General features: G+C 50.5%; 3 protein-coding genes and 2 pseudogenes across 3 annotated transcripts; 3 read left to right on the top strand and 2 right to left on the bottom strand.

Annotated features, from left to right (window-relative positions):
• Positions 1-3,474: 3,474 nt before the first annotated feature.
• Positions 3,475-3,827, top strand: SAPIO_CDS3969 (uncharacterized protein; the record flags this gene model as incomplete). The annotated part of the gene is made up of 2 exons (XM_016786637.1): positions 3,475-3,564; positions 3,633-3,827. 2 exons carry the CDS (start codon positions 3,475-3,477, stop codon positions 3,825-3,827), a joined length of 285 nt encoding a protein of 94 aa, XP_016643613.1.
• A 367-nt stretch (positions 3,828-4,194) lies between these two features.
• Positions 4,195-5,804, bottom strand: SAPIO_CDS3968 (37S ribosomal protein S5; the record flags this gene model as incomplete). The annotated part of the gene is made up of 2 exons (XM_016786636.1): positions 4,195-4,415; positions 4,484-5,804. 2 exons carry the CDS (start codon positions 5,802-5,804, stop codon positions 4,195-4,197), a joined length of 1,542 nt encoding a protein of 513 aa, XP_016643612.1.
• A 1,112-nt stretch (positions 5,805-6,916) lies between these two features.
• On the top strand, positions 6,917-7,213 carry SAPIO_CDS3967 (annotated as a pseudogene; the record flags this gene model as incomplete).
• Positions 7,214-7,863: 650 nt separating this feature from the next.
• SAPIO_CDS3966 lies at positions 7,864-8,649 on the bottom strand (annotated as a pseudogene; the record flags this gene model as incomplete).
• A 2,511-nt stretch (positions 8,650-11,160) lies between these two features.
• On the top strand, positions 11,161-13,135 carry SAPIO_CDS3965 (uncharacterized protein; the record flags this gene model as incomplete). Its single annotated transcript, XM_016786635.1, has 9 exons — positions 11,161-11,526; positions 11,601-11,606; positions 11,667-11,700; positions 11,756-11,925; positions 11,983-11,990; positions 12,084-12,233; positions 12,302-12,560; positions 12,625-12,667; positions 12,741-13,135. 9 exons carry the CDS (start codon positions 11,161-11,163, stop codon positions 13,133-13,135), a joined length of 1,431 nt encoding a protein of 476 aa, XP_016643611.1.
• Between the last annotated feature and the right edge of the window lie 5 nt (positions 13,136-13,140).

Raw genomic sequence — 13,140 nt, 5'->3', positions numbered from 1 at the left:
CTCCCCTTGTTCTGAGAAGAATGGCAACCACTCATCATGCCCCAAATCGCGGTTCTCGTCCGATTACAGAAAAACTTGCCTGCCGAGGACGTCTTGTATTGCTAACACTACGAAGAGTATTTCATGGTCTGGAGCAGGCAATTACATTGTCATGCTAAGCGACGACGTGGACGGCGCGTCGTCGGTGGGAACTCAAGCGAAGCCCACATTAAATCTTGTTCCAACTATGCTCTGTCCAATGCTACACCTGCCCATTGGGATGGGACAAAAGCCTCCATATGAGACTAGGGCTAGGCTAGCCGGATTAGTCGTTAACCTCGATTGAAGAGTGACGATTCCATTTGGGAGTCGGAAAGAGTGAACAAACCGCACAGTAGCTTCAGTTCTGTGATGGCACTATGTTTCCCCAGATCTTTGCTATTCGCAGAATCAAGCTTACACTGGGAGAGTGCGCTAGACCATTGGCTATTTCCCCACATGACGCATGTGGCAAGTGCAGCTCAAGCTGCAGATAAGTCTCTGTACATGCCCCATATTTGTCCTTTGGTAGTGTGCGGTCGTCGTCTAGAATGAACCGGTGAAGGATGAAGCAAGCACCTAGGGGAAGGGGGAAGGTACCGATCGACGGCTTTGCGTGCAACGAAGGCAAGGGCATTTGACCTCTATCGCTGTCAGAGCGGGTCGATGACAGCATTGAAGGGATGTCTGACAGGACAAACAGACAGCCTTGCGGGGAGAATCAACGCTCTGTCTCTGAGTGCAGATAATTTTCGTTGGCATCGGTGATAATGATGAGGATTAATACTCTCGACTCTTTTTTTTTTTTTTTTTTTTTTTTTTTTTTTTTCCGGTTTTTTGAAGGCCTCTTCCCGAACTGTCCTGCACCGTGTCCGACCCGTCCACGCACGATCCGGGACCACCTCCTCTTCGCCCGCAGACAACGGGAGAGATACTACCGACAATACCGACATGGCAGACGAGCTGTTACATACCAATGGTACGATCAAGAGGAGACCATTGTTTTTTCCGTGAGACAAGGTCCCTTTGTGACTCCACGCAGAGCTGAGAAAGTGGCGCGAAATACCGTCTTCCGTACGACAATGGCATGCAGCGAACAAAGGGGAAGGTCGTGCCGCATTCGAGGATGCAGCCATTTCATTCATACGAAGTACTACAAGCAGACTTCTGCCCTCACTTGTCGAAAACCGGCTGGCCAATGGCGACTCAACATACCACATTCGACGATCAGTCACGGTGCCCGTTGACACCGATCGGCGATCGTTCTGTTGGTATTACAACTTGCGATGAGTTTGGTCGTGACTCGTGCCCTAGGCTTTCTTACCACGTTAGTCGATCGACAAAGCGAAAGGAGAGCGGCCCTTCACTTTAGAATTTCCAATTGACCGGCCAAAATCCGAAGTAATATACGTGTTCCTGGGTTGGAGCAGAACGTTCTAATTATACCACATTCATACCTGCCAGTCTTGTGGACCGGTCTGGTACTTGTTTAGGGAAAGGCTAATTAAGAGGGTTCAAGCACGACACCATCTTTGGCCAACCTATCACGAAGCTTGACGAGACCGACCCGCGTTCATCCCGGATCGCTTCATATGCGGTGTGCCTTGTCGAGAAAGCACTTCTTAGTAGCTAGCGACGCTACCTCCGTGCATTTCGTGCAAGGCAGAAGGATGTTAGCCTGGGGATTTCCAATGCCTAGGTCAGCGAGGTCATGTAGGTAAGTGGTGTTTCAATGAAGCAAGCAGTGTAAGTTGGACCCCATTCCAGCCTAAATGAACACAGATAATATATCGACAATGTCTCCCTCACCTACTCATTGGTCTGCATAGCACAAGACACAGGTATATCGCATACATTTCGTCGACTGCACCCTGACCAGGCAAGAAGCGAAGACAGTCCGGCAACAAAGATTACCGAGCTGCGAGAAGGACGATGGATACCGAGGGCAACTGGTCTCTCATGCGAATTAGCAACGCAATGCACTCTTACACGCAGTAACTGGCCTGTCCTACTTTGCAGGTGCTGTTCCCAACGAGACGAAACCCATGGGCTTGGCTCTGTGCGTTTTTGGCGGTTTATACGAAGTACTGTCTGGTGCTTTGGCTGTTCCGTGGTACAGTTTGATGTTTGATGGGCTTGAGCTTGTTCCATTAACTGAACTTGCCTGGCGACTCCAGGATTTTCAGGGTTCCTGAGGTGCCCTTGGATTCGATTTCAATGCTTTTACCCCGGATTATCCTCAGTTTGGGATTTTCTCTGGGCTGTCCCTTGCTTTAACTATAATTCTCAAGCATTGTAGCACCATGATACCACCCCAGATCCGCATGAACCTGGCACGGCCTGCAAAGTACTTACATTAATAGGAAGGGTAATATTATTACATAGTGGCCCAGACACACTTCACGAAGGCATCCGGACTTTCAGAGGACAATGGACGCTTCGAGGTAACGGACAAAGAACAATAGCTTCGCTCCAGTGGAGGATGCCCTTCTTCTTGATCTTGACGAGTGAGTCGTCTACGACAACCAACCTTCCTTTACCTCAGTAACTGTACTTTCTTTCTTTTCGCCCCCTCGACACGACAGAACGCCCGCATCCATGGCGCGTCGCCTATCGACATGATTAAATGCATGCAGCCGTCGCGGAACAATGTAGCGAAGAAGAACAAAAGAATACAAAAAATATCTACGAAGTGAGAAGCGAAAGTTGGAATCCATGAGTGGCATGATTTCTATCTCTTTTCTTAGTCTCTTCTTCCGTCATAATTCCATTTCAAGCTATTATTGACCTCCTGTTTATTTTTAAGCTTTTTTATCACATTTTCCACACCTTAACAGAAAATAACTTTGGTGACATCAGAACAGACGAATCCTCGAAGAGGAACTTCATTCGAGATTGGAACCTTGTTTCCGTGTCACTAGGATCAGTCCAGTTCAAATTGTCCGGGTGGCGTCGGTGAACCTGCAGGTGGAGTCGTTTTTTGCCTCGACGCAAAGAAGGTTCGGCACGCGGACAATTCAGGTGCGAAGGAAACTTGAGAACTTGTAGCAGACACGCATCACATTTTGAAAGTGAATAATTTGCCTCTTTCTTTCTTTCCTTCTTTTTAAATTTTTATTTTTTTAATCTGATTTTTGCATGATGTCCTGATAGTGATTAGATTGAAGTGCTCCGTGGGAATTGGGGAAAATCAATTCAAAGGAAAATACAGTGAAAGTTGCACATTATTGACACGGTAAATCGACCTACACTTGCTCAATTGTCCCGCTGGAAGCCCCACTTATACAGTGCGAAATACCATCATCAAGTCACGTCTCACAAATCGCGGGGGGAAAGGCTCCCCCACCAAAACTGAAAACCTCGCGACGCGTTGACGAGTGATCATCAGCGACGACTCTCTACAAACTTCTCGAGAGAACGAAGAGGTGTTTCTAGCCATTGCGCGCACCTTCAAAAATGAATCCCCTAGCATCTCCTCCGGAGCTAACGCCCCTGGAGCAAGAGGTCCTGGAAGAATATGAGCGTCTCGCCGAGAACATGAAAAAGGTTAGCCCCATAAAAGGTCACAGGAAGAGGGAGAATGCGCTAATAAGAGAGAATATAAAAAAAAACAGCTCGCCTTCCTATTAGACGATCTAGCTGATAGACCTAGCACGGAAATCCTAGACGGCCTGAGGGATCTGGAGAGGAAGACGAGTTTGGTGTTTACGTTGTTGAAGGCGAGCGTTTACAGTATTGTGCTGCAGCAGGAGATTGATTGGGGTGATGGTGCTGCGGGGAATCAGGGGCAGGGAGGCGAGGAGTACTGAAAGTTGTTCAAGGTGATTTGGAAGAGTGGCTTTGAGTTCGAAATTCGGAAGGCGGCCGAAGATTGTCAATTTTTGATTCCCTGTTACATCCAGAGACAATCGACCCGACATGGTGATGAGGAGTGAGTGCAGAGTACGAGAAACCTTGTCCAAGGAGCAGGTAGCCGGAGTATGTCGAGAGACCCCTCCGTAAACCCGAGGGGAGTGACGGATAGAAGCTGGACTTTTAGACGAGTTCACGAATAATGATACCACTACAAACCAGTCCCTAGTCGCCATGAAAGTACAACAAAAGCCAAAACTTCTATAAAAACAAGCGGGATATTTCTTCTTCTATGCCCCGGGAAATTCTATACACAACTATACACTAGTATACAGAGCCACCATAGTACACCTTCCTCACATCCACCAACTTCTTTCCCCTACCCTTGGCGATCTCCTCGGGGTCGGGCTGGTTCGTGAGGGCCAGGAACGTCGCCTTGACAGTGTTCATAGGGTTCCTCGAGCGCGGGATGACGGCCGAGATGTCGTGAATGCCGGCGGCGCGGCACATTTCGAAGAGGCGGTAGGGGACGCGGAGACCGAAGCCTATTGTTACGTACGTTAGCATCATGATCAAGAGAGAAAAAGAATAATAAAAATCAGAAAACACTCACCAGGAGGACGGGCCCGGAGCTCGACAATAGTACCCGAAACCTTCTGCCTCACAGTCCCATAAATCGTCCGGTTCTCATACCGCCGAATAGGCTTCATGTTTCGAATAGCCAGCATGCGCGCCGCCATAGCAGCCGTACCGAAATCCGCTGACTTGGCGACGCCGACGCCCAGACGACCGTTGCCGTTCCCGGCAATGACCATGACGGAGGCGCTGCGCACCTTGCCGAGACGGGTCTGGTTCGTGACAAAGCGGGTGACGAGCGTCTTGGTGAAGAGCGAGAGGATGTCGCGGACGGACATGCCCGTGACCTTTTTGAGGAACTGGTAGGTTCCTTCGTCATCGAGGCCTTCGTCTTCGGGGTCGGCGGCGTGTTTGTAGAGGCCCTCTACGCCGGGGACCTTGCCGAGGGGTGGGGCGTTGCCCGAGGTGGAGATGTTGAGGCGGTCGTCTTCGTCAAAGATTTCGCTCGAGACCGTGTTGTCCTTCTTCGCCTCGAGCGACCTAGTAAAGTCATCGACAAGCTCGCTCAAGATCTTCTGCGCCTCCTCGGAGGAGATAGTGCCCTCAGGCGCCGCAGCCTTCGCATCCTTCTCCTCGACCATCTTCTCACCCCCTTCCTCCTCATTAATCAAAAACTTCTTCTGCAACTCGGGCCAAGTCTCCATATCCTGCAACTCCTGCACCGTCAAATCAATCTCGGCTCCCTGCGCAGCCTTCACCCTCTCCATCGACCGCTTAAACGCCTTCGCCGCAGCCTCGTGCATGTTCTCCGTCGACTTGTCCATCATCTTCTCGAACAGCTTCTCCAAAAACTCCTGCTCCGACAACCACTTGTAGTTCTGCGCCTCTAGCTTCCGCTCCGCCTTGAGGTCGATCACGGGCTGCACCACCGAGAAATCTTCGAGGTATGGTATCCGGTACTTGTCGTCCCGTACCCGCCCCTGAAGCGTCATATCCTTGGCGTCTACCGCCGCCTCGCCCGCCTTGACGGCTTCCATCTGCTCCGGAGTGTACTCGTATACCTGCTTCAGAGCCTCTAGCTGCGCCTCGTCGTACTCGGGGAACTTTTGCTTCGCGTACTCGTCGATCTTCTCAGGTGTCGTGAGACCGAGCTGGTCGGCCTTGATGCTCTTGAACCGCGGTCGGCGAGGAGCCGCTCGGGACGTCGAGCTGTGGAATGGTCGGTTATTTTGACATGTTGCCGTCGCTGTGGCCGTCGCCGCCGCCAGAGTCGGAGCACGTGCTGTGGGTGCCGTCGTCCGGGATAAAGGCAGGATGCACCTCGTGAGGAGCGATCCGCCGGGGCGTACGGTACTCATAGCTGCTTGTTGGACTCTCCCACTCGACGCGAAGGGGGGGTGCTTAATAGCAGCTATAAGTTGATTTCCGAGTGTCGTTGTGTGGGCTCAATTGGCGTCAACGAGGTTACTCGGTCGCGTCGTTCGACACCATCTCAAAAATTTTGGTTGCTCCTTGCGTCTCAAAAATTTTGGTTGCTCCTTGCGTGAGGTTAAAGCTGACAATTTTCCCAATAGCCGATTTGCAGCTGTCTAGGTGCCTCAGGCAGACAATGAAGCGACAGGCCAGAGTGATTATATCAGCATCGTGGTGGATTTTGTTTTAACACTGTCTTCCATCCTGGCCAAGTCCAAGTCGGCAAGGGACAATGGACAATGGAGCTGGTCCCTTGCATCAAGGCCAGGGCACCACTCTTCAACTGTTCCAAGGGCCGCTGTTCAACAATCATTATTCTTGAAGCCGAATGCATCGCACATTATCATTCTATACTATAATAAAATTTATACATTTAGAATAGCATATGTGCTCGAAGAAGAGATATCTACGCAACCGACCGCTGCAGTCGAGAACAGATCCATTGCGCATGCAACCAAATCAACCAATCAAAATCCCCCAACATCGGTCGATTTCTGCTGCAATCTTGAAACGCTGGGCTCCCATCTCCAGCGACCAAAAGCGCCTGAGCTCTGCTGCCTCATTGGGTGCACTGTGACATCCCCCGTTTCGAGATTTCTCCGATGGGCGACAATGATCAATGATCGCCATCCCCTACTTCGTACATCTGTTCCCTCTCCCTTCCTCTTCGTCCTCTTCTCCCAATTCCCTTCCACCACCACCTTTCTTTGTTTTCCCTTGCTATTCCCGCTCTCCTTCAAAAGCCGGTTCTTTTCTTTTGTTCATAAACTCGTGACAGGTGCACATTGGTTCTCTTCACTTAGACGATTTTCCCTTGGATATCCTTGGTTCTTTTTATCCACATCAATCCAGCAAAGCCTTAAAATACGATTCCACGGCGTCGGGCCTAGTCATATCGTCCTTCTGTCCGACCAAGCCGCATTAAACTCGCTAATACCGTCACCATCGACTGCGATAAACCTCATCTCTCTTCCTTCACATCAACAACAACACCAAAATGGCTACGGACGGGTCTGTCGTCAAGCTCACCGGCGGAGGCACCCAATTCCAGTGGTTCCGCACTCTCGGAGCAACCGAGGAAGCCGTCATGGTCTTGAACGACCAACCCGTTCTCTTCACCATCCTTCTCGTCGTCCTCGTCACCCTTATTCTCCATGGTGTCCTCCTCTGGTACATCCACCACGCCACGCTGAAGCCCGAACAGATGAAGAAGAAGAAGAAGGAAGCGAAGCCGGCAGAGAAGAAATCCGGAGGTGGTGTAAAGGGGTTCTTCCCGGCGGCGTTGAGGCGTTAAAAGGGCAAGATAGGCGGGCCATGGCGTCCGAAAGAAGTCTACCGGTGGGTTGATGGTGTTGGTATCGTGGGAAAACGGTCGGCATTAGCACCCTTGGAGGACGGAACTATTTCTGGTGCGACGCTATCTTCCTTTCGGCTGCGAGATTCCGATCACGTCCTTCGTCCTGAACGTTTTCAATCAACTTGGGGAGGAAAGTCGCCGCCGCTGGAAGGTGGCTTTTTTAAGTGTGCGATGCGTGTCCTACTTCGATTTTGGCAAGAATCATCCGACGGGCCGACAAGTTGCGGTCATATATGAATGGCCTTCTTCGTTCCCATATTCTTGCAACGGCGTTGTGGCGGGAATTCTCGGTCGTGGGAATGGAGAAAGATGGAGAAAAACAGACTGCCTCCATGTTTGGTTTGTGGTGGGTCATGTGTGGCGCATCTTTTAATTCATTAAGCGTATATCATCGAATGTGTTTAGAATTCTCTTCTTCGTCAGCAAGTCTGTACATAGGCAGTTAACTGGATATGCCAAGAGATATACTCAGGATTCCTTCATTGCTCCGGCGAGGGCGTGAAGATGGACAATAGAGTTTTACTTTGCTGATAAGCTGTCTCTTTGGTCAATGTAGATCGTCCTTTTTGAAAGCAACCCACATCCTATCAGGGTGCGAAGCTCTCGAAGCCATCCCAAGCAGAACAGTTTGCCGGGTACCAATGGCCATCGGAGGAAGACCCAAACCCCCCATTGGTAACTAAAATTTCCTCGTCCACCGAATCCCAGGTTGACTGCGTATTAGACTCGGAATTGCGATTATACAATCCTCCAACGTCGACTTGCGGCCATTCGTCACTCCTACCGACCTCAGGTCCATCGTGCAAGTCTTGCTGGCGGAAAGATCCAAGATGCCAAGTATCAGAAGCGCATTCGGGATTCTGGTCCTCGGAGAACTCGCATCCAGCAGGCAGATGACCGGTTACAGCTTCTTCGGGGGCGGCGACATCGTGCGCAGGTCTCCATAGTACTCTCGCTCTATCCGTCATTTTATGACGTGGGTTCTCCACGGCCATGACTTCTGAAGAAAGAGTGTCCATATCCCCAGAATATAGAGACGGTGGATAAGACGCCAGGAGTTCCACATCAAGGCCGTCTTCCCGGAGTCCATGAGGAGAGATTTGGTCTCCTTGGATATCTTGGGATGAAGCGCCAGGTGCTTCCTCGGCTACTTTGGTTTTCGATTTGCTGGTGCGATTCACTCGCCGAATATGATCGCGTGTCAACGCCCGCAGTCTTTTATATGCAGGGCCACCTTGCGCGGCGGAATTCTCAGTGGAGCCGGTGTCGTGGTTATTCTCGATTAAAGCCTGCAACTTCCGACGCAAGCTAGGTGTCCGGGCAGCCGCTGCAAAGTACTCCATCGTCTGCGTTGATATGTGCACCCATCTCATTCTGGTCTCCACGGCCTACAGAGGAAGTATTAGAAAGCGGGTTGACCAAGTTTTGCATGGTTTTTGTACCTGTACCATGCGTTGATTGAAGATGGCTGGAGCTAAGTCTACCAGAGGGAACTCGTTTGATTTTCTTAATCTCTTAGTCCGCCGGGAACACGACCCTAGTAATAGCTGCTCTACAAGTAGGGACAGCAACGCTTCAAGTTCTGGATGATGATGACAACCAGCTGCACCATCGCTCGGAAGATCCGTCGTAGGGGGAGGTTTCCCAGAGGGAGAATATTCGCCGAAACCCGAAGGAAGTCGTTCATCGCTGTGGCTCAGCCCGCTGTCAGCTCTTAGGATACTGAGCCTTCTCTCCGCCATTTAGAAGTATGGAAGTATGGAAGTATGGACCTTACCTAGCTCCGCTGCCATGGTTGGCTTTCCTTTTCTTTCTTAACCTGGTCGACTCAGAGCCCTCGGCTTTCCTTTTGACTCTTCCGAGTGGCAGCCTGGTATGCCGTCCAACTTTGAGAGTGCAGTGGACACTTTCAGCTTTGGCCACCGGGATACGACCGTTGTATAAGAATGGCGGCTCGTTGTTTGCATTTCCAAGAGTGAAGCTGAGGCCAGATGAAGAGCAGCGATGATGGCAAGGCTCAGTGCTTGAATGAACTCGAAGGTTCAGCTTCCTCCAGACCTGATATGGCCGATTAGCGATATGCCACAAGTTCAAATCTCGATAACTCACGTTTGACTCTTCTATGATGCATGAGAGTAGCCGCAGAAGGGCGAAGGAATCCTTTTCCAGATTTTCCGTACTCGAATCTGCTTCTCGTATAGCTAGACAAAACGTGATAGAGAACGCGGTCGTGGATGAAACGTGAAGCTTTTCCTCAACGACCAGCTCTCGGAGCTCATGTGCACTGGAAATTTCGCAATATTCAGAAGGCAGTCGTATGAATAACGATATATTGGCCGTGATGCTCAAGGCGCCATCTGTACTAATGGCGCAGAAATCCCCGAGGTCTATCACGGAAGAATCCATGTCTTAGAATGCCGAGACAATCACAATGCTTCTGTGCTTTCGGCCACGGCCCAAAGCAAAGAGGGATGACCAAAGTGAAGAGCTTGATGGGTCTGGCGTTCCATTGACTCGTCCTCGAAATGATAAGAACAGAGCCCGAAATCCCGAGTGCTTAAAAGACACTCGGGGTTAAAGCACATGAAATAACGGCTCCATGTATCTGATATACAGCATTGAAATCAGTCATCAACTTGACTAACATCACAACTTCGACAGAGCTATTCGAGGTGACGTCTACATGTCTACATCTCGGCTGCGTCGGGTAGTCCAGAGGAAAGAAAGATCTCGTCTCTCACAAGCCGACTAAGACGTCTGCTCTTTCCGCAACTCCTCATGTTCATCCTTCCTTCCATTCGTGTCTAAGTTCTGTCTGTGGGGAAGGGCCGCCCGCGGCAACACATTGTTAAGGGAGTCCAGACCCCGACATTGGCCTCTCAGGGTAGGGCTTGGGAAGAGTACAAGAGTTCTTTTCCTGACCCAAGTTCTGAAGAGGTACTCGGATTAATTCATTCATTGCAGCTTCCCTGGTTCTGATTTCCAAGATTACTTCGTAGAGGAATCCAAAATATCTCAAAGGTCGATTTAACTTCAAGCCTCCCGAATCCCGGCCAAATCCCAAGCTCCCCGTCCAGTCCCATCGCCCTAGATTAATTATTAGTGCGAAGACTACCCGTGCACCTCAATGAGCCAAGCCAGTTTGGCTCTGGGCCTCCACACACCAATTTGACACTTTCTGGGCTAGGCGAGCCCAGCCATGACGTATTTTATTTGTTGTACAAGTACTTGTACAAAGCAAACAGCCCATTCCAGTCCACAAGAGCTCAACTCCTTCCCATCAAGATCCCTACCTGCCTTGCCAGAGCATCTCTCCTGCCTCCTTGCTTCTTAGCCACGGGTGGGTCTATAATAGCGGCAAGAGCGACGCTGGCATCTCACATCGTGATCAGATCTATTCAACCTTCAAGGGTCTGTCTGTGAGAAACAAACATATCTCCCCATCCAACATCTCACTTCATCCAAGTCATCTGGTGTGAGATACTGGTACGGACAAGCACCTGCATGAAGGCTACATTAGAGTCAGAATTTTTACTTTCCATCTCACCAGCACCTCCAATCATATCCTCACCCGACACCCTACTTGGCTACTTGACTGTTCCCAACCCGCCACCTCCGATCCGACTTCGCCAGCCTTCGACGTCCCCCACCCGGTCACTCTCGGCAACAAAGCGCCGGCGAGCCATAGGACTGGACTCCTAGCGGAAAAAAAAAATGCCACTCTCAGACATAGGGACGCTACTTATTGAACACATCATTTTCATTGTCTACCTCGCCAACTTTTACGACGTCTTTGTCGACCATGACAATAGACTAGTTTTGCCCACCATCTACATCATTTCGAGGGCCTTCGGTGCTTATGCCGACGATTTGGACCCTAAAAAATGGACTCACCTCACCAATCCACGCCCGTACTTCCAGTGACGGCGCGAGATCACAATGGTCACAATCCCGGTTATCAAACTCCAACCGAGCGATATTTTCCGCAAGAAACTGTCCTATCCCCGCCCACCACTCCCACCCCGCCAACTACACCGACCACGGCGAGACTGCGACCACAAATTTTACGCCTCACCTCGTATCTTCGGAGACAGGATGCGGCCAACGCGACAGGCAATGGACTTCGTCCTGATCCAGACATCCAGCCAAGCCTCGATGAGCTGCTGCACGTGTCTAGTAGACCACCAAAGTCTGGTGTAGTGACCATCAAAGATCGGATCGCATGTTACCAATGGACTTTCTTCACTATGGTAAGTGTGTTGCGTAGTGTGGATCGCCGACTCATTTGTTTCTGGTCGTGGCTAACTAATTTGGTCTCACTTAGACAATGGTATGCTTTTTGTAGACATCGCCCTGTTCCGGGACTGGGACATATGCTGATTTATTCAAGGCCACCGGCGGCATGGCAAACGTACTCTCATCCAGTAAGTAGATTCGGTGATGGCAAAAGGTGTGTGTGCCATGCTAATATACTGGCAGTACCTTATCGAGCTGCATGGCTTGAAGGCTTAGGTCTCGCTTTCGTCATGTTGAATTTGATCCTGTTCATCATGAACTGTGTATTCATCACCATGAGGTTTCGCATGAAGCCGGGATCCTTTACCAGATCCTTCACCGACCAAGTCGAGTCTCTGTTCATCCCTGCATTTGTAAGTTCTGATAGACCATACCGAGTGTACTTCTCATTAAGGCTGACTCCTGGCTAGTTTGTATCGTAAGCGCTTTCACCTTCGAAGAGGCTTGTTGCCTTTTAATAGAAAACGTCGTAATGAATATCACGCGTTGCCTAACGGCTCAATTGATCTAGTATTGCTATCATTCTCACCAACATCTGCCAATACGGTATACCAAACACGGGTGTGTGGCTGCTTCGACTGATGGAAGCCCTGTTCTGGATCTACCTGTCAGTGAGTGTGCTTAGTAGCGCCGCCATGTACTTGACTCTGTGGTCTACCCAGTAAGTCCTTAGCCATTTGCTCATACACACCACGCGGTCCCGTACTTACACATGCGTCTTTCCGCCAGGGTGTTTCCAATCCACATGATGACACCCACTTGGGTCTTCCCGGCGTATCCCATGCTCTTGAACGGCACGCTCGCCGCAAGCCTGATCAGTGGGGCGTACGACACGGGCAACGGCCTTTCCATCGATCCACTGGCGGTAGCACTAGGCGGGTTTACCACGCAAGGTACGGGGTGTCTCATTGCCTTTATGATATCGGCCGCGTTTATATACCGCCTAATGACACAGAAGCTCCCCAGAGATTTCCAACGTCCTGGTGTGGTAAGAGTCTAACTATCAGTAACTGAGTATTGTGTAAACATTTGCTAAAACAGATGGTGTTAAGTTCATCTCTATCGGGCCGTTTGGCTTTACTGTGAATGGCATTGGTATGGATAACAAATCAACCCCCTTCTTCGCCTCTCTTATCTGTACTCGAAGTTCACTAACACGAATCTTTAGTTCAATTCGCTATCCACGCAGACTTCATCATCCCCCCAAACTTCCTCGGAGCGGAACACGCCGTGTCCATCATCAGGGTCGTCTCCGTCCTAGCCGGCCTCTGGCTCTGGGGCCTCACCTGCTGGTTCTTCCTCGTCTCCGTCGGCTCCCTCTGGAAGTACGTCCGACGCGGCAGCAAGATGCCCTTCCGCATGACGTGGTGGAGCTTCGTCTTCCCGAACACGGCCCTCGTCACGGCGACGCAGTCGCTCGCGCGCATCCTGAATAACGAGGGCTTGAAGATTTTCGGCTGTGTCATGGCGGGGGTGCTGCTTGTTGTGTGGCTTGGGGTGTTTATTACCATGTTGAGGTGTTTGAGGAAGAGGGAGCTTTTGTGGCCTAAAGATGATATCTAGGCTTT

The sequence above is a fragment of the Scedosporium apiospermum genome, assembly GCF_000732125.1.
Source record: "Scedosporium apiospermum strain IHEM 14462 chromosome Unknown SEQ_SAPIO_0090, whole genome shotgun sequence".
Classification (NCBI taxonomy): Eukaryota; Fungi; Ascomycota; class Sordariomycetes; order Microascales; family Microascaceae; genus Scedosporium; species Scedosporium apiospermum.
This window is presented reverse-complemented; position numbering and strand designations above follow the sequence as displayed.